The sequence below is a fragment of the Phocoena phocoena genome, chromosome 11 (assembly GCF_963924675.1).
Source record: "Phocoena phocoena chromosome 11, mPhoPho1.1, whole genome shotgun sequence".
Lineage (NCBI taxonomy): Eukaryota > Metazoa > Chordata > Mammalia > Artiodactyla > Phocoenidae > Phocoena > Phocoena phocoena.
In genome coordinates this window covers 93,024,800-93,043,902 of record NC_089229.1, presented here as the reverse complement: position 1 = coordinate 93,043,902, position 19,103 = coordinate 93,024,800, and the positions used below count along the sequence as shown (strand labels likewise).

The following is a 19,103-nucleotide window of genomic DNA, read 5'->3' as shown; positions in this document are numbered from 1 at the left end:
GGTAAGCGCTTTATTCCTTTAATGCCTAATTCTTTACTAACAACCTGATGAGGCTGAGCTTCTGTTCTCATAAGTCGTCGTGCCCAGTGTCACTTACAAGCATTATGCGACACTGGGCATGACGCACGCAGCAGGGATGGAGAACAGACCGTTTAAATAACCACTCTCCCTGTTTTTCCTATAAGGATTATAAAACCGTCCACATATTACATTCAAATGCGCCACAAGTGTTTACCTGGTCTTTTTCTTCCTACCTTGTACCTATTCTGGTTTCAGTCAGTCACCAAACCTGAGGTCATCGGAGGTTTCTACACCACAGTGTGCGTCTGGCGTACACGTTAAAGAATGAAGGCGATGGCCATAGACTGTTAGCGCCTGAGCGTGTTCCCTGTGAATGATGGATCCCGTGACACAGCTGATGCCTCCGGCGGGAGGACAGCAGGTCGGGTCCCACCAAGGCCTCCTTCACCACTCGGACATGCCGTAGAGAGAGGTCCTTTCTCATACTTATGTATAAACAGGTACCAGTTCTGATTTTATTTCATCATATTAACATTCATGACACATCAGAATGGGAAGTGCACAATTCAACCGTTCAACAGCTTGCCTTACTACAAAAGAACACTATATTCATATTAAACACTTACACAGTCTTCCCACCTAGCTTTACAAATGTCCTAAACCATTTTCCAGCATTTCTCACGTAGAGGTCTAGTTCTGTCGTATAAAATCACCATCCCGTATCATCTGGTAGGCTCCAGGGCTCCCCCTCGGATTCCACGCTGCAAAGAGTCAGCCACCGCCCTGCCCGGCCCTCGGCCACGCACGTGGCTCTGGGGCTGGCCTGAGAGGCTGCCCCTTCGGCAGGGCAGTCTCCATTCCAAGGGCTGATTACTCGATGTTAGTGATCAAGGACCAAAGGGTGTAGTATAGGACCACATTGGTCACGGGAAGGAAGGGGACCATGGCCAAGAGAAATCCCAAATGATGGAAGGCCAATTCCGCCCAAAGATCGCATTAAAATCAAGCCCCACAACCCTCCTGAAACATACAGCATTGGAGCCATGAATTTCATTTCTCAGAAACGTTCCACAGTTGTGACCAGGCTCTGGAAGCAGGGAGCTGTTACACGTTTGGTGCATGTGTACATAACACATCAAAAATTACTGTGTGAAACCTTGATAATATCTGATTACATCCAAAATGTACATGTATATAGAAAAGCTAAATCACTCTTAACAGAACTTTTCCAGTATGGTAACAACGCACTCCCTACGCAGTTCTCTCTCCATTTAACACCCATGTCGTAGCCCATTATTTGTGCATAACCAGTTGTGTTCTATGAAGCTCATAATCGCCACAATCAAGTCAGTTTTGAATCATGTCATCTGTGCTGGTTTTAGCAGTCACCATGGGAAACATGAAGTCACATCCAACTCAAAGGACTGTCCATTTCTCACACGTAGAAAAACCTGAGATATGAGTCAGCAACTAGCTACACTTACAGTAAAGAACAATGCTAACACCCGCCCACCACCCTAAAAAAAAGCTGCTGACGTGAATTAAGGCTTCGAAACAGGACCAGACTGTAGCTGACAAAACTCAAGCCAGGAAGTTTAAAAGCAGGTAAGTACTGTCACTTGTGGACTTGTTCTAATCACCTCCTATTTTCAGCTGCCAGGATTGATTCCACACAGTGATTGTAGGTCACGGACGGAGACCACTTGGTCCCGCTCCACTTTGATATGTCCGTTCTACTAAAAAATGCTGGGGTTAGTTTCTGAGAACAGCTTGGCTGTGTCTTTCCGCTCTGCTCGCAACGAGGCAAAATTCAACCGCCTTGTCCTCACCTTCCTACACTGTTTCTCTCTGAACATTCGTTGCTTACCAAAGCCTCTCTCAGCCCTATCAGTATGAAAGTCTAATTACAGAAATACCACCTTGGTCGCATGCTAAGGGAAAAAAACCACTGAGAAAATAACAGTTTCCTGCTTCTCCTCAGCAATTCCACCTTCTCTAATCCTTCCGCAGTTTTCTGCCTCTTAGTAGTTTCCTATAAAATTCTACCTTACCGTTCCATCTTCACAAGATGTATCTGTGCGATGAACCCGAAATGGAAGCCGTCTAGCGCGGCTGAGGACGAGACGGTGCTGCCATTCTGCTACCGAATAAATTCACGTCTGGCTTGAAATTAACCTTCATTGAAAGGGTTGACAACCCCATCTCGATCAACTCTTTGATTTATAGAGAGGGAGGTAGACTTGTTTAGCCTCCCAGCCTTAGCTTAAATCGTGATGCTGCCAGATTCCTGGCTGTTTGTTAGAAGATCCTAGATCGCTTCCTTCCTTTCTTTCTTCACAAAGCTGAGAAGAAGAATGAACAAATGAACGCCCTCCATCCGGGCCCAACTGGAAATGTGTGCAGAGACCGTCTGAACTGGTCTGAAAGGGGTGACTAGCTACCTGCCTGTTCACAATGCCTAGAAAACGGGCCACCAAACCTGGTAGTGGTGAAAGCCCCGACTTTCCGTCTGAGGTACTGGGGTTGCTCTATAGTAGATCTTGGCAAGGCCCCTAACGGTCGGTCAGAACGATGCGCTCATCGCTCGGCTGTCAGGTGCGCTTGGGTTTGTGAATCAGCTTTGGATGTGGTCATTTCTCTTGGATTTACCATTAGGTTCTGTTCCTAATAGGTTCTCCCCGCCCGACCCACAGGCTGGCTCAGTCTCAGCACTAAGGTGCACTATGGAAGGGACCGGACAGGACTAGTATGTGAGATCTCTTTGTAGCACGACAAGAAAATGGTGGGCGCTTCTGTCCTCTGACACCAAATAGAACTCGATTTAGTAAGAACGAGAGGATATGCAGTCCACTGCATAGAACTGTTTCACGTGCCTGGGGGGAAAGCTAGCCTCTGCCCTTCTTCCGCTTGTGTTGAGAGAAATACTAGCTGCTCTCTCAAGTGCGGATATTAAAAGAGAGCAGCGGTGTTGATCCGTGTTTTGCTTTTACACCATAGCTCCATTTTCCAAAAATATATATGTATGTACATATATATATTTCAGATTTACAGGGAATATTTTTTTGTGAACAAGAAAAAAGCTGTCCATAGAAGTCACAAGTGTCTTTCTTCTCAGGAGACCTCGATGATTTCCATGCTGCCTGAAAAGCTCGACTGGCTGCCCACCTTCCCCAGTTCCTCCCGCGACCGGTTCTCGGACATGATGCTCTCGCCGAACTCCATCTGGCAGCTTCTGCGTTTGAACTGCTTCTCGAAGGGGCTCTCCTCGTGCCAGCTGCGCCGGGAGTCGGCCCTGTCGCTGGGCTTCTGCCGCCGGCGCACGGAGTGGCCCGGGTCGCCGCCGCAGGCGGGCAGCTGGCCGCAGCTGAAGGCGGGGGGGCCGGCGTGGCCTCCGTAGACGGCCGAGGCCGAGTAGAAGTGAGGGGGCTCGGGGGCGAAATACCAGCTCTTGGCCAAGGAGGCGGCGGAGGTCTGGGGGGCCAGGATGTCCGAGTGCCAGCCCTCGAGGCCCAGCCCGGCGGCGGACGGGGCCAGGTGCTGCTGGCTGGCCGAGAGGCCGAAGAGGAAGCGGGGCTGGCAGTGGTCCTCCACGCTGCCGCTGCGGGGCAGGGGCGACAGGAGCGGCCTCCCCGCGCGGGGCCGCGCGCCCTGGCCCTCGGGGGCCCTCGGAGGCTGGGGACCCCGGGGGGGGCCGGCCTCCTCCCGCTCCGGGCTGGCCTCCGGCGTCTGCTCCGACACCTCCCGCACCGGGGAGAACTGGCACGGCTTGCCGGCGCCCTCCAGGGCGGAGGAGGGCTTGTAGGGCTCTGGGGCCGCCTCCGGGGAGGAGAGCCCGCGCAGGGGCGCGGCCGCGCCGGCTGACGGCGACACCGCCTTGATGTCCAGGGAGAAGGAGCGCTTGAGGCGGCCGCTGTCCTCCCGCCGGTCCGCGGGCAGGTGGAGCCCGTTGAGCGCCTGGACCAGGGGGCCGTCGTCGGGAGGCGAGGGCTGGGCGCCGGGCGCACCGGCGTGGGGCACAGGCCGGGGCCCCAACGCCTCGGGGGGAGCGGCGGCGGGGCGGGCGCGGGGCGGCCCGAGGGGCGGCTGGCCTCCCTGCCCGCCCTCCGCGGCGGCGGCGGCGACGGCGGCGACCGGGACGGGCTCGCTTGGCTTCTCCAGGTGCAGCAGCTTCAGTTTGCTCTTGGGCCCCGCCGCTCCGGTCTGGCTCTTAATCCTCTTCTCGTAGTCCAGGAGCTGGCCCAGAAAATTGAAGTTCGGAGATATAGTAGGTCTTTTTTCTTTCACAAATCTATGAAAAGAGGAAAAAACCAAAAAGGCTTGAATTTGACGACTACCTGTTATTGTAAGAATGTTACTAAGCTACGGCAAGTGAAGAGCTGCGGCAGGGAATCATCAGAGAGACCCTTCCAAGACCTTTGTCAGGTGGCTGGTTTAAAACTTGGGGCAGAGGGTCAAGGAGGAGATGAGGGCCTCTGCATCGGGGAGCTTTACAGCCTGAGGCCGGAGGTGCTAGAAAGCGGGGGGCCAGGCCCCTAAAGTTCTAGGTTGAGCCTCCTTATTTCCAGGGACCCAAGGCTTCCAGTGCAACTGGTAAGAGATGATTCTTCCCTCACCACCTGGGATGACACCGCCCCTCCCCACCGGTGCTGCCATCAGAAGTACAGCTTAACAGCCATGCGCCACCTTCAGCTTCCCAGCATCAAAGGCCCCACAGCCACTTCAAGACGTTGCACATTTTTAATTAACGATCAAAAGAGAGAGTATCAGATGGCCAGGGCATCGAAGCACACACTTCCGAGTTCCTTCCCTTTGGATTCAGTGTGACAGAGTAACCAGCTACACAGTGGTCTCTGCTAAGCATTATGCGAACGCTAAAGGGGGTGTTCTCTCGTTCAACTCTCAAAACTACCCTCTGTCAGGTGGGTGTAATTACCCCCATCACAGAGGTACACACAGTCCTTAGGTGACTTGCCCTAAATCACACAGCTACTAAAGGACGGTGCCGGGATTCAAAACCAGGTCTAGGAACTTCCCTGGTGGCGCAGTGGTTAAGACTCCGCGCTCCCAATGCAGGGGACCCAGGTTCAGTCCCTGGTCAGGGAACTAGATCCCGCACACATGCCGCAACTAAGGCGCCAGCAAGCCGCAACTAAGGAGGCCACCTGCACAGCTAAGACCCAGCGCAACCAAATAAATATTAAAAAAGAAAACAGGTCTGATGTCTGGCTTCATTTCTGTAACCACCTTGTTTAAAAAAGAGTCATCAAGGGATCAAAACTAGTTATAAACAGCTTTTCTGTTTCATTGTAGAAACAGAGACTCTTTAGAAATAGTAGATATATTCTTTAGTGGCCCCTGACCCTTAAGGCCACTTCTCAGAAGATGCAGGAGTGAAACTACACTGAAAATTTATATTTGGATACGGAAGAAAACAGAAGAATCAAAAATAAACTCCTTGGGGCTTCCCTGGTGGCGCAGTGGTTGGGAGTCTGCCTGCTGATGCGGGGGACATGGGTTCGAGCCCTGGTCTGGGAGGATCCCGCATGCCGCGGAGCGGCTGAGCCCGTGAGCCACAGCTGCTGAGCCTGCACGTCTGGAGCCTGTGCTCCGCAACGGGAGAGGCCGTGATGGTGGGAGGCCTGCGCACCGCGGTGAAGAGTGGCCCCTGCTTGCCACGGCTGGAGAGGGCCCTCGCGCAGAGGCGAAGACCCAACACAGCCAAAAATGAATTGATTGATTGGTAAACTCCTACCCCCAACATCCTCTTAAAAAAAAAAAAAAAGAAAACATTTAAAAAAAAAAATAAATAAACTCCTTGGAAATCAGTAACCTAAAGCAAATTAACGAAGCCAGAAACAACTGCCTCAACTGTGACAAGTGTACATGCAGGACCCTCGCGATGAGACCCAGTAACAGGATGTAAGGGCGCCTCTCCTGCTGGTTTCTACTGGGCGCAGGAGGACCTTAGGGAGCAGCCAGACTGCAGGACGCGGAGCGGTGCGGACACAGGGAGGACCCACCGCCTCAGCTCCTTCCTCAAGTGAGGAGCTGTTCAGGTAGCTCATTTCTTTTCTCCAGATTTTCCAACTTGAGAAGAAAGTCCAATTGTTACAGCAGGCCTGGCTCCACGTGCCTGTATTTATTGATCCTTTATCACAGGCAAACTAACCGCCTCTATCCAGCAAGATACACAGGGGACTCCGATTCAGGCGTCCCTGAACACAACCCCAGTCCTTGGTGCTGCTGTCACTGGCCGCCTTCTGTCTGGAGAAAGGGGGGTGGAGGCAACCCACTCAAAATTATATACTTCAAAGTCTGGGCAACTCTATGCACAGCCATGTGCAAATCAGGTTAGAGCACACCCTCACACCACACACAAACAAAGTCAAAATGGCTTAGAGACTTGAGTATACGACATGACACCATAAAACTCCTAGAAGAGAACATAGGCAAGACATTCTCTAACATAAATTGTACCAATGTTTTCTTAGGTCAGTCTCCCAAGGCAATAGAAATAAAAGCAAAAATGAACAAATGGGACCTAATCAAACTTACAAGCTTTTGCACAGCAAAGGAAACCATAAATAAAAAGACAACCTATGGACTGGGAGAAAATATTTGCAAATGATGATGTGACTAAAAAGGGCTTAATTTCCAAAATATACAAATAGCTCCTAAAATTCAATAACAACAACAAAAAACCCAATCAAAAAAATGGGCAGAAGACCTAAATAGACATTTCACCAAAGGAGACATACAGATGGCCAATAGGTACATGAAAAAGATGCTCACCATCGCTAATTATTAGAGAAATGCAAATCAAAACTACATTGAGCTATCACCTCACAGAGGTTAGAATGACCATCATTAAGTCTACAGATAATACGTGTTGGAGAGAGTGTGGAGAAAAGGGAACCCTCCTTCACTGTTGGTGGGAATGTAAATTGGTGCAGCCACTATGGAGAACAGTATGGAGGTTCCTCAAGAAAACTAAAACTAGAGTTGCCATATGATCCAGCAGTCCCACTCCTCGGCATATCCCCAGACAAAACCATAATTTGAAAAGATACATGCACCCCTATGTTCACAGCAGAACTATTCACAATAGCCAAGACATGGAAACAACCTAAATGTCCATCGACAGATGAATGGATAAAGAAGATGTGGCACATATATACACACACACACTGGAATGTTAACCATAAAAAAACAATGCCATTTGCAGCAACATGGATGGACCTGGAGATTATCATACTGAAATAAGTCAGAAAGAGAAAGACAAATACCATATGATGTCACTTATGTGGAATCTAAACTACGACACAAGTGAACATATCTATGAAACAGAAATAGACTCACAGACATACAGAACTGACTTGTGGTTGGTGAGGGGGCGGGGAGAGGGAAGGTCTGGGAGTTTGGGGTTAGCAGATGCAAACTAGTATATCTAGGATGGATAAACAACAAGGTCCTACTTTATAGCCCAGGGAACAATATTCAATATCCTGTGATAAACCACATGGAAAAGAATATGAAAAAGAATATATGTATGTATAAATGAATCACTTTGCTGTATAGCAAACTTTAACACAACACCGTAAATCAACTATATACTTCAATAACATTCTTTACAAAATCTAAGCAACTCTAGATTGCAGGAAATTCTACTCAACGAATGGAGTTTGACAATTATTTGGTTTTATACTTGCATATATTGGGATTTTTCCTCAGTGAAAGACACACAAAATCTGAAGCACGGTAGGAATTCTACAATGAGTATTCTCCTGGAGCGTTTCTTTCTCGTGTGTAAATTAGAACAAATGATATTTCCCCAACTAGGCAAAGATACAAACTCAAGTAACAGGATGGAGATCTCTGTATTTGCTCTTCCTTAAACTTAAAAAGTAGCTGAGGATGAACTTGATATATGTGAGGGCAGAATTAGCGCTAAATTATAAAAATGCATTTTTCTCCAATCTTTGAAAAACCATTGAAAAATCCAGTCACCTGTAAAGAGTATAACTAAAATCATCATGATCTGCTTTAACGTGGTCACCACCACCCTCTCCCCCACCCACCATGTCTTCTCATGATTCAGGTCAAAGGAGAAGCCAGTCTCACAGGGCATGTTCCTGTCCTCACCTGTAAGCTTCATCCAAGGACATATCCATCCTCTTCATGATGTAGGCAATGGCGATGGTGGCAGAGCGAGAGATCCCTGCCAAGCAGTGCACTAGGACACATCCATTGGAGGCTTTTGCTTTCTCTATGAGCCAAATTCAGAAAGGGTCATTAATGACAACTTTGTTCAGCGGTGAAATCTTATTTCCATTTACTCACACAATGGCTTGCATCTGGCAACTCGAAGTAAAGCCCATCTATTTACCTATTTTTCAATATTTTTTTAAGGAGGTAGGGGAAGATGATTTCCCCACGATTTACATATAGAACAATGAAGGTCCACATGTGTTAATAAGCAATGTGTCCCTAACTCAGGTTGCCTCTTATTCAGTACTTTTCACCATGTATTTTTTACATTATTATTTTAATAACTTACCCTGAGTATAAATCACACATTGTGATCACGTGATTCTACTTGTTTAGTGTAGAAAACTTCAGAAATACAGAATAGTATAAAGAAAACAACATCCAAAATCCTAAGATTTAGCTAATATTTTGTTTACCTATGTTGTCTGATACTTAAGTTTTTTTCGAATTATGTAAGAGATACTACATGTTTTCCAGCTTTGAGATATAATTGACATATAACATTGTACTTTAGGTGTGTGGCATAATGATTTGATATATATGGGTGATTAAATTAAAAAAATTTTTTCCATTTTAAACATATGTGACACATTAACTGTGTAAAAAGCAGGGAGGTGGGGACGGGGAGAGACTTAATCATAGTGACACCACATCATGACGCAGAGACGCCAAGTCAAGCAATTTGTAAAATGCTGACTCCGAATCCACCTTCCCATAATTTCCCTATTTTTCTCTGGGAGACTTTTCTGTGTCATAAAGTGGCTCACTTTACTTGCTGAATTTAAGAAGAAGCCATGTGTGTGCCATGAGTCAATTTCAGTAGGTCACCTTAATGAGGACCAAGGGAACTCTGACCTCTTCCTTGATATCCAGGAGATACTGTCTGACTGTGTCATGCTAACTCCCCATAACATGGTAGAAGGACTCGTGAACACTTAGAACCAAGAACCAAGGAAATTTGATCGCACGGTACTGCCATCTCTCACTGTAGATGAGCTTTAAAAGCTTTCTCGTGGACATGGATGAAGTTATCCCACAGCCTGGAAGCAACTACCATTCTAGCCAGTACAGTGACTACCTTACATCTGAACAATTACGTATGTGCTTACCCTTTACCTACATGCTGCTGCCATGAGCTAAATTATTCCCTTTTCATCCTTGTTTTCATTGGTAACCACCAAAAGTTTACCAAACCTTATGTTAAAGTTCTTGTAATTAACAAGGTATCCAGGGAATCTGCTCTGGCAGCTGAGTAATACAATATACAGTAATACTTCAATCTCACCACCTCTGTTATACATATAATAAATTCCCAACGTATAGGACTTATTGTTTGTTACGTACAAAACACCGTAGAGCTTTAAGGTACTACGTGAACAATCAGGCAGCTTCCCTTTAGACAGGGAAATCAAACACAATAAAACAATAACAAATGAACACAAAACAACATTGAAACAAAGAAAAAAGGACACGCTATACAACCTAACAGTTTATAAACACATGTACGTAAAGTCCAAGCCTTCCTGGGCTACACAGCTCTCTTCCTCCTCTCAACTATTCAGTGTTTAGCCTATACTGCTCTTAGTATTTCCTCTTTCACCTTGGCTGCTAAGAAGCTCAAAGCTAAGGTGTTCCCTCAGTTTCAAGAGATAACTAATTCCGGTTTTACTGTGCCTTTCTTAGTCCCATATTACCTGGTTCTTGCCCTTCTGTCCCGCTTTAATGGGTACGTGTGTGAATGTGTGTTATCTTTTGATCCCAACCTCTTACTGTAAGCTGCTTCAAATTCTTATTGGAAGTAGGCTGGCTTTAAATATTTTTTTTAATGTTGACAGTACTCTCTCATCATTTTTAATAATTATCACGAAACTAGACTAGGAGGACTGAGAAGGGTCGTGCTTCTAACACTCCCCCAAAGCGTTTAACACTGAGCACATAGTGTGAACCCAGTAAATACTGGCTGGCTGACCGATACATACTTTAAAAGGTAATCTTTATAAAAAATTGAGGCTTCCCTGGTGGCGCAGTGGCTGAGTGTCCGCCTGCTAGTGCAGGGAACACGGGTTCGTGCCCCGGTCCGGGAGGATCCCACATGCCGCGGAGCGGCTGCGCCCGTGAGCCATGGCCGCTGGGCCTGCGCGTCCGGAGCCTGTGCTCCGCAACGCGAGGGGCCACAGCAGTGAGAGGTCCGCGTACCGCAAAAAAAAAAAAAAAAAAAAATTGAAAAAGGCTGGAAGGAAATAAAGCAATGATGATAACAGATGTGTTAGGATGTTGAGGTTACAGGTTTCTTTTTCAAATGTTCCACACGTGGTACTTATACTGTTCTTACAACTGCTTTGATGATATATTTTAAAAATCTAACTAAAGTGATTACACTGAAGTGGGGTTCATCAGAACACATTTCTTGGCAGAATTGAGTGCTAAACTGAATCTCTTAAAGGCAAAGGAAGTAATACCTGTCGACCTGGAGGAGAGGAGAAGGGAAACATTTGAGAAAGACCCATGGTGGGGCTGGACCACCACTCAGAAAACAGCCTTGGCTGGTGCACGCTGGGCGGGAAGTGACGGGAGAGGAGGGTTCGGAGGTGGGAAGCAGGTGTTGGAGAGTCTGGGAATGTTGGGCTAGGGACTCGAGGCAATTAAGGAGCCTCTGCAGGTTCCTGAATAGGGGGCAACAAGAAGGCACTGACGGGGAAAACTGGAAATAAAAAAAAAAGCAGGCTGCCACTACAGCAATCCAGGAGTTAAACAAGATGTATCTATGTTTTCAATTTTATCTATTTTTCAGTTTTTTCTATTTTATCAATTCTAGGATTAAAAAGAGAGAAGGGATAACAAATGCAATAGGTTAAGAGGGAGTCAGTGACGGGGAGAAGTTAAAGAGGCTAAAAAGAAGGAAGAAATAACTGAGGTGACAGAGCACAGCTCCAAGGAAAAACAGAAAAGGACTTAGGTAATTTTTAAACCAGTTAACTTTTTTTTTTTTTTTTTTTTTTTGCAGTACGCGGGCCTCTCACTGTTGTGGCCTCTCCCGTTGCGGAGCGCAGGCTCAGCGGCCGTGGCTCACGGGCCCAGCCGCTCCGCGGCATGTGGGATCTTCCCGGACCGGGGCATGAACCCGCGTCCCCTGCATCAGCAGGCGGACTCTCAACCACTGAGCCACCAGGGAAGCCCGACAGCTACTATTTATTAGAGCCAATTATGAGTCAGGCACCTTGCAAGGTGTTTTACATGCATTATCTATTTTAATCCGAACAATATCCCTAAAAGGTAGAAACATTATCTTTAGTCTCCAGATCAGGAAACCGAGGCACAGAAGATTTAGTAACTCACCTGGAGTCACTTAACCGATAATCAAATACAGTTTGGCTCCAAAGTACATGCTGTTAATTACCTCCCTGGATTGCCTACAGAAGCCCTGAGTTTGCGCGGCCGAGTGAAGCAGGAGCCCGTGTGAGTGGCCAGCTGGGCCGGGGGCCCTGGTCGGTGACTCGGGGCGCTGACGGGCAAACGCGCCCGCTACAGCCTGCGTCCACGAGAAGTAAAGGCAACACCCCGTGAAAACTGCGTCCTTCCAACAAACTCTACTGAACAAACAAACTTACTGAAATTTAACCTGAATAATAAAAAGAAAAAGTATGAGCCTATATGTTAGTAAGTCCTGGTATGAGGGTATGTCTTCAAATTATATTCTCTGACATGACTAACGAGATTAGCAACTGTAGCGAACATGGGCTGAATTCCACAGTGGGCTGGACGTGTCGCCCTGGATTGTCTGGGTGGGAAAAGGATGGTGGCCCTAACAGTAAACAGGGCCAAGCAAGTGAACTACTGGTAAGTAAAAATATCTTCAGATATACAATAAATCACGATACGTATTTGGGTGGGTATTTCACCAACCAGCAACATGGTAAAATTCCTTTTGCAGGAATTAAAAGTGTCCAAGAGCTCCAATGAAAGAAGTAAGGTGGGGCAAAGTTATTCATATTCTCTCTTTTCTACCAACCTCCTAAAGCTTAGATATTGCCATGACTTAACAGAATCAGGTTCTATTCTAAATAGATTCTGAAATCGCACTTGTAGCTGAAATTAGAGCCAATCATCTCTGGATCAATGTGACATGCAATGGGAACATTAACTATAACTGTCGTCTTTTAAAGAGGCAAACATTGGGCTTCCCTGGTGGCGCAGTGGTTGGGAGTCCACCTGCCGATGCGGGGGACATGGGTTCGTGCCCCAGTCTGGGAGGATCCCACATGCCGTGGAGCGGCTGGGCCCGTGAGCCATGGCCGCTGAGCCTGCAGGTCCGGAGCCTGTGCTCCGCAACGGGAGAGGCCACAACAGAGAGAGGCCTGCGTACTGGAAAAAATAAGTAAATAAATAAAGAGGCAAACATTGAACGATATGCTGAATATCTCCTAGAAGTAGAATGGTGGGAAGGATTAATTTGGGGACTTTTGTTTGTGGTTATTTTAATGTGAATTATCAAGCCATTTATCTTCAGGTGTTTCACAGAATGCATGCCAATTAAAGAGGAGACGACTTGGCAATCTGAAATCTTGAAAAAAGAGATCTGTTTCAGAATTACCCGAAGTTCCAAAAGCACTGTCTAGAAAATTCCTCTCGCAGATGAAAGAATATAGTGAGGGGCTTAATGTACATAGTTTCACTGTTTAAAAGGAACTAGTTCTTTATTTTTAAACTTTCAGTAACCAATTCAGAGTATTTAATTATGGATGAGGGTGCTCAAACTTGTGTGACTAGGGGGAAAACGAATGAAAACTCTTCACACAGACATCAAGAGTCACACCTTCTTGTGTTGGTCAAGAGCAAAGAACACGTCTCCTTGGTTTAGCCACTTTCCACCAAAACCACATTTCAAATACACATCATCGATTTCCTACCAGCAGATCTGATCCCGAGGCACCAAAATGTCACAACAGCACCAGAAGCTGGGAGTCAGGGAGGCTCCAGGGCTGACGGGCCCAGTGAGCAGAACAAAGTACGGTGTGGACCAGACCCTGTCACAGACAACGCCAAGGAATGACCACACAAGTATTAGAGTGTGTGTGTGTGTGTGTGTGTGTGTGTGTGAGAGAGAGAGAGAGAGAGAGAGAGAGAGAGAGTGTGTGTGTGTGTGTGTGTGTTGGAATTTCATTAGATCCACTACTAGAAATTACTGGCACACGGACTGAGGCTTAGGAATCTTGTGACATAAAGACTTAAAATGTAATGGGATTTGTTTTCACAGGATTTGACTTTTCTCTGGGGAAAACAGCAACAAGGCATAAACAGTTTAAGGAATGCCACCACAGTTTCCAAAAGTCTTTTATAGGATTTGACGAAGTGGGTAAAAAGTTTAATCCCAAAAGTTTAACCGATTTTCAAACACTTGCCAATACATAATCACAGTTCCCATTAGGCTTAACCCTGGTAGCGTTAAAGTTAGCTAGGATGTCACAAGGCTAGTCCTTAGGCATGGCATGGCACACACACATCTCCTTGGCCACTAAATGAGATACGTAGCATCATGTGTTTTCAAGCTTTTGAACTGTATGAAATAGGTTCCTTTTCTCTAATGAAAACAAAGGGGAGGAAGGGAGGGAGGGATATACCTCTACATATGAGACTATAACCCAAAGGGCTTGTAATATTACTTGAGCTACTTACCAATGAAATCTACTGACTTGTCCAACCACGGCAAAATTTTCTCACAAAAGCTATCATTCACAGGCACTCGCAGGAAGTGAGATTCAGGGATAAAGTCAGGCTTGGGACAGGTGTTGCTGGCATTTAACACATAACCAATCCCATTCTGTTGCATCAGCTCCTAGGGAGGGAAAGAGCAATTAAAGTAACTAATAACATACTAGCATGATCATTTTTAAAGAGAAAAGTTTAGCATGATTAAAATGACTAGTTTCCTTGAAACAATCAGACTACATTCAATCAGTGAAATCCAATAAAATGACATGTAAAGACAAGTTTAAAGCAGAATCTAAAACTGAAGTATAGTTCATTTACAATGTTGCGTTAGTTTCAATTGTATGTCAAAGTGATTCAGTTATACATATATATATATTTAGATTCTTTTCCATTGTAGGTTATTATAAGATACTGAGTATAGTTCCCTGTGCTATACAGTATGTCTTTGTTGTTTATCTATTTTACATATAGTAGTGTGTATATGTTAATCCCAAATTCCTAATTTATCCCTCCCTACCACTTTTCCCCTTTGGTAACCATAAGTTTGTTTTCTATGCCTGTGAGTCTATTTCCGTTTTGTAAATAAGTTCATTTGTATCCTTTTTTCTTTTTAGATTCCACATATAAGTGATATCATATTTTTCTTTCTCTGACTCACTTCACTTAATATGATAATCTCTAGGTCCAACCATGTTGCTGCAAATGGCATTATTTCATTCCTTTGTATGGCTAAATAGTATTCCATTATATATTACATTATATTATATTATATTACACTATACTATATACACCACATCTTCTTTAACCATTCATCTGTTGATGGGCATTTAGGTTGCTTCCATGTCTTGGCTATTGTAAATAGTGCTGCAATGAAGAGTGGGTTGCGTGTATTTTTTCAAATTATGGTTTTCTCCAGATATATGCCCAGGAGTGGGATTGCAGGATCATAAGGTAGCTCTATTTTCAGTTTTTTAAGGAACCACCGTACCGTTCTCCGTAGTTGCTATAACAATTTACCTTCCTACCAACAGTGTAGTAGGGTTCCCTTTTCTCCACACCCTCTCCAGCATTTATTTTTACAATGATGACCATTCTGACTAGTGTGAGGTGATACCTCATTGTAGTTTTGATCCGCATCTCTCTAATGATTAGCAATACTGAACATCTTTCCATATGCCTGTTGGCCATCTTTGTGTCGTCTTTGGAGAAACGTCTGTTTAGGTCTTCTGCCAACTTTTTGATTGGGTTTTTTTTTTTTATATTAAGCTGTATGAGCTGTTTGTATATTTTGGAAATTAATCCCTTGTCAGTAGCATCGTTTGCAAATATTTTCTCCCATTCTGTAGATTGTCTTTTTGTTTTGTTTATGGTTTCCTTTGATGTTCAAAAGCTTTTAAGTTTAATTAGATCCCATCTATTTATTTTTGTTTTTATTTCCATTACTCTAGGAGACGGCCTGAAAAAGATATTGCTGTGATTTATGTCAGAGTGTTCTGCCTATGTTTTCCTCTAGGAGTTTTATGGTTTCCAGTCCTACATTTAGGTCTTTAATCCATTTTGAGTTTATTTTTGTATATGGTGTTAGAGAATGTTCTAATTTCATATTTTTACATGCAGCTGTCCAGTATTCCCAGCACCATTTATTGAAGAGACTTTTTCTCCATTGTATATTCTTGCCTCCTTTGTCATAGGTTGACCATAAGTGTGTGGGTTTATCTCTGCGCTTTCTATCCCGTTCTGTTGATCCGTGTGTCTGTTTTCGTTCCCAGTACCTTACTGTTTTGATCACTGTAGATTTGTAGTATAGTCTGAAGTCAGGGATCCTTATTCCTCCAGCTCCGTTCTTCCTTCTCAAGCTTGTCTTGGCTATTCGGGGTCTTTGTGTTTCCATACATACAAATTAAAAAAATTTTTTGTTCTAGTTCTGTGAAAAATGCCATCGATAATTTGATTGGAATTGTACTGAATGTGTAGATTGCCTTGGGTAGTATGGTCTTTTAACAATACTGATTTTTCCAATCCAAGAACATATATATATCTTTCCATCATGTTGTGTTCAATTTCTTTCACCAGTGTCTTACAGTTTTCAGAGTACAGGTCTTTTGCCTTCTTAGGTACATTTATTCCTAGGTATTTTATTCTTTTTGATGTGATGGTAAATGGGGCTGTTTCCTTAATTTCTCTTTATGATATTTTGTTGTTAGTGTATAGAAATGCAACATATTTCTGTATATTAATTTCATATCCAGCAACTTTACTAAATTCATGGATGAGCTCTTAGTAGTTTTCTGGTAGCGTCTCTAGGGTCTTCTATGTATAGTAGCATGTCATCTGCAAACAGTGACAGTTTTACTTCTTTTCCAATTTGGATTCTTTTTATTTCTTTTTCTTCTCTGATTTCTGTGGCTAGGACTTCCAAAACTATGTGGAATAAAAATGGCAACAGTGGGCATCCTTGTCTTGTTCCTGATCTTAGAGGAAATGCTTTTAGCTTTTCACCATTGAGTATGATCTTAGCTGTGGGTTTACTGTATATGGCCTTAATGATGTTGAGGTACGTTCCCTCTATGCCCACTTTCAGAAGAGGTATTTTTTATTATTATTATAAATGGATGTTGAATTTTATCAAAAGCTTTTTCTGCATCTACTAAGATAATCATATGATTTTTACTCTTCCATTTGTTAATGTGGTATATATCACACTGACAGATTTGTGGATATTGAAAAGTCCTTGAGTCCTTGGGATACTTGATTATGATGCATGATGGTTTTAATGTATTGCTGGAGTCGGTTTGCTAGTATTTTGTTGAGGATTTTTGCATCTATGTTCATCAGTGATATTGGTCTGTCATTTTTTCTTTTTTTTTTTTTGTGATATCTTTGTCTGGTTTTGGTATCAGGGTGATGGTAGCCTCATAGAATGAGTTCAGAAGTGTTCCCTCCTCTGCAATTTTTTGGAATAGTTTCAGAAGGATAGGTATTAAGTCTTCTCTAAATGTTTGGTAGAATTCACCTGTGAAGCTATCTGGTCCTGGACTTTTGCTTGTTGGGAGTTTTAAAATCACTGATCCAATTTCAGTACTGGTAATTGGTCTGTTCATATTTTCTGTTTCTTCCTAGTTCAGTCCTGGGAGATTGTATTTGTATCTTTCTAAGAATTTGTCCATTTCTTCTAGGTTGTCTACTTTATTGGCATATAGTTGCTCACAGTGGTCTCCTATGATCCTCTGTATTTCTGTGGTGTAGACTGTAACTTCCTTGTCACTTCTGATTTTACTGATTTGGGCCCTCTCCCTTTTTTCCTTGATGAGTCTGGCTCAACGTTTATCAATTTTGCTTATCTTTTCAAAGAACCAGCTTTTAGTTTCATTGATCTTTTCTATTGTTTTTTTAGTCTCTATTTCATTTATTTCTGCTCTGATTCCTTTCATTCTACTAACTTTGGGTTTTGTTTGTTCTTCTTTCTCTAGTTGCTTTAGGCATAAGGTTTAGGTTGTTTATTTGAGATTTTTCTCGTTTCCTGAGGTAAATTTGTATCACCGTAAACTTCCCTCTTAGAACTGCTTCTGTTGCATCCTGTAGGTTTTGGATCATCGTGTTTTCATTTTCATTTGTCTCAAGGTGTTTTCTGATTTCCCCTTTGATTTCTTCAGTTATCCACTGATTGTTCAGTAGCATATTGTCTAGCCTCCACGTGTTTGTGTTTTTTGCAGTTTTCTTTTCTCCCTGTAGTTGATTTCTAGCCTCATAGCGTTGTGGTCGGAAAAGATGCCTGATATGATTTCAGTTTTCTTAAATTTATTGAGGCTTTAAAGCAGAATTTTTTAAGGGCAAAATAGGTGGTTTAAAAGATCACACATCACTAATATAGTCAACTCTCTATTATCTGCAGTACTAGAGAGAGAAGTGGAACAAAGAACAGAAAATAAAACCGCGGCAGTTTACTATGACTTGCCCCTCCTTGGCAACTATGTAAATTTATTATGACCATGTTAGATGTAACCCCCAAAATGCATGAATAAGTGCATTGATTTACAAGATTTGGGAGTGTGCTAGAATACTTTTGTTTGTTTGTTTTGTGCTATGACTTCAGCATATACGCACACACAATGAGAACATCTTCTTCCCAAACTGAACCTGCTGGTTGTTCTCTAAGATACAGTCCTAGGCCATCTTCTGGCTGTAAATACTCTCTCTGAAGGCTGACTCTGTTTCCATAGGTTTTTTTTGTTTGTTTTTTGGGGTTTTTTTTTTGCGGTACGCGGGCCTCTCACTGCCGTGGCCTCTCCCTGCCGTGGCCTCTCCCGTCGCGGAGCACAGGCTCCGGACGCGCAGGCTCAGTGGCCATGGCTCACGGGCCCAGCCGCTCCGCGGCACGTGGGATCTTCCCAGACCGGGGCACGAACCCGCGTCCCCTGCATCAGCAGGCGGACTCCCAACCACTGCGCCACCAGGGAAGCCCCCTCCGTAGTTTTAATTATCACCTCTACAGGCTGATGACTCTTAAATAAACACACACACACACACGCGCCCTCTTTAATTTCTGACGTCACTTCCAGCCGCTTCCTGGTACCTCTCTTTGGATGTTCCTCAGGACCTTCAAACTCAAAATGTCAGAAACACAGCACATTCTCTTTCTCCCTTCTCTGCCTCAAATTCTTGTTTCCTCTCTGTAATCCAAAACCGGTTTTTGGTAATAACATCCACCCAGACACTTGAGCTAGAAAATGGGAGCTAGAAAATGGGATCACTTCATCCCGTTTTTCTTCCTCACCACCCCCATCCTAATGTTGCCAAACCCTCCTGGTATCACCTCTCCCGTCCACCTTTTCTCTCTATTCCCAGTCGCTGCTCAGGGGTAAGCACTCACCACGGTAGCAAAAAAGCCCGCAGGGAGCTCTTGAAGTTTGCGGTGTTTTCCTCTCCAAACAACAACTGGAGTAATCTTTCCTGTAATTAAACGCGAGCTACGTGCTTCATCCACACTTAGTTTCATCATGTCTCACTGCCTGCTCCTTTTCCGTACAATCGCCAAATCCCCATCACGCGTGCATCCCCCTTCCCCGATGCTGCTCGCACCGCCTCTGAGCTCAGCAGGCCCTGTT

The 19,103-nt window shown here is 44.4% G+C and overlaps 1 protein-coding gene across 1 annotated transcript in view; it reads right to left on the bottom strand.

Annotated features, from left to right (window-relative positions):
• Positions 1-3,132: 3,132 nt before the first annotated feature.
• Positions 3,133-19,103, bottom strand: part of DUSP16 (dual specificity phosphatase 16) — a 44,390-nt gene continuing 28,419 nt past the window's right edge. The window contains exons 4-6 of the mRNA XM_065887657.1: positions 13,963-14,122; positions 8,164-8,287; positions 3,133-4,309 (exon numbers count right to left, since the gene is read on the bottom strand). Of these exons, the coding sequence (XP_065743729.1) occupies positions 3,133-4,309; positions 8,164-8,287; positions 13,963-14,122 (1,461 nt within the window). The remainder of the gene's footprint in view (positions 4,310-8,163; positions 8,288-13,962; positions 14,123-19,103) is intronic.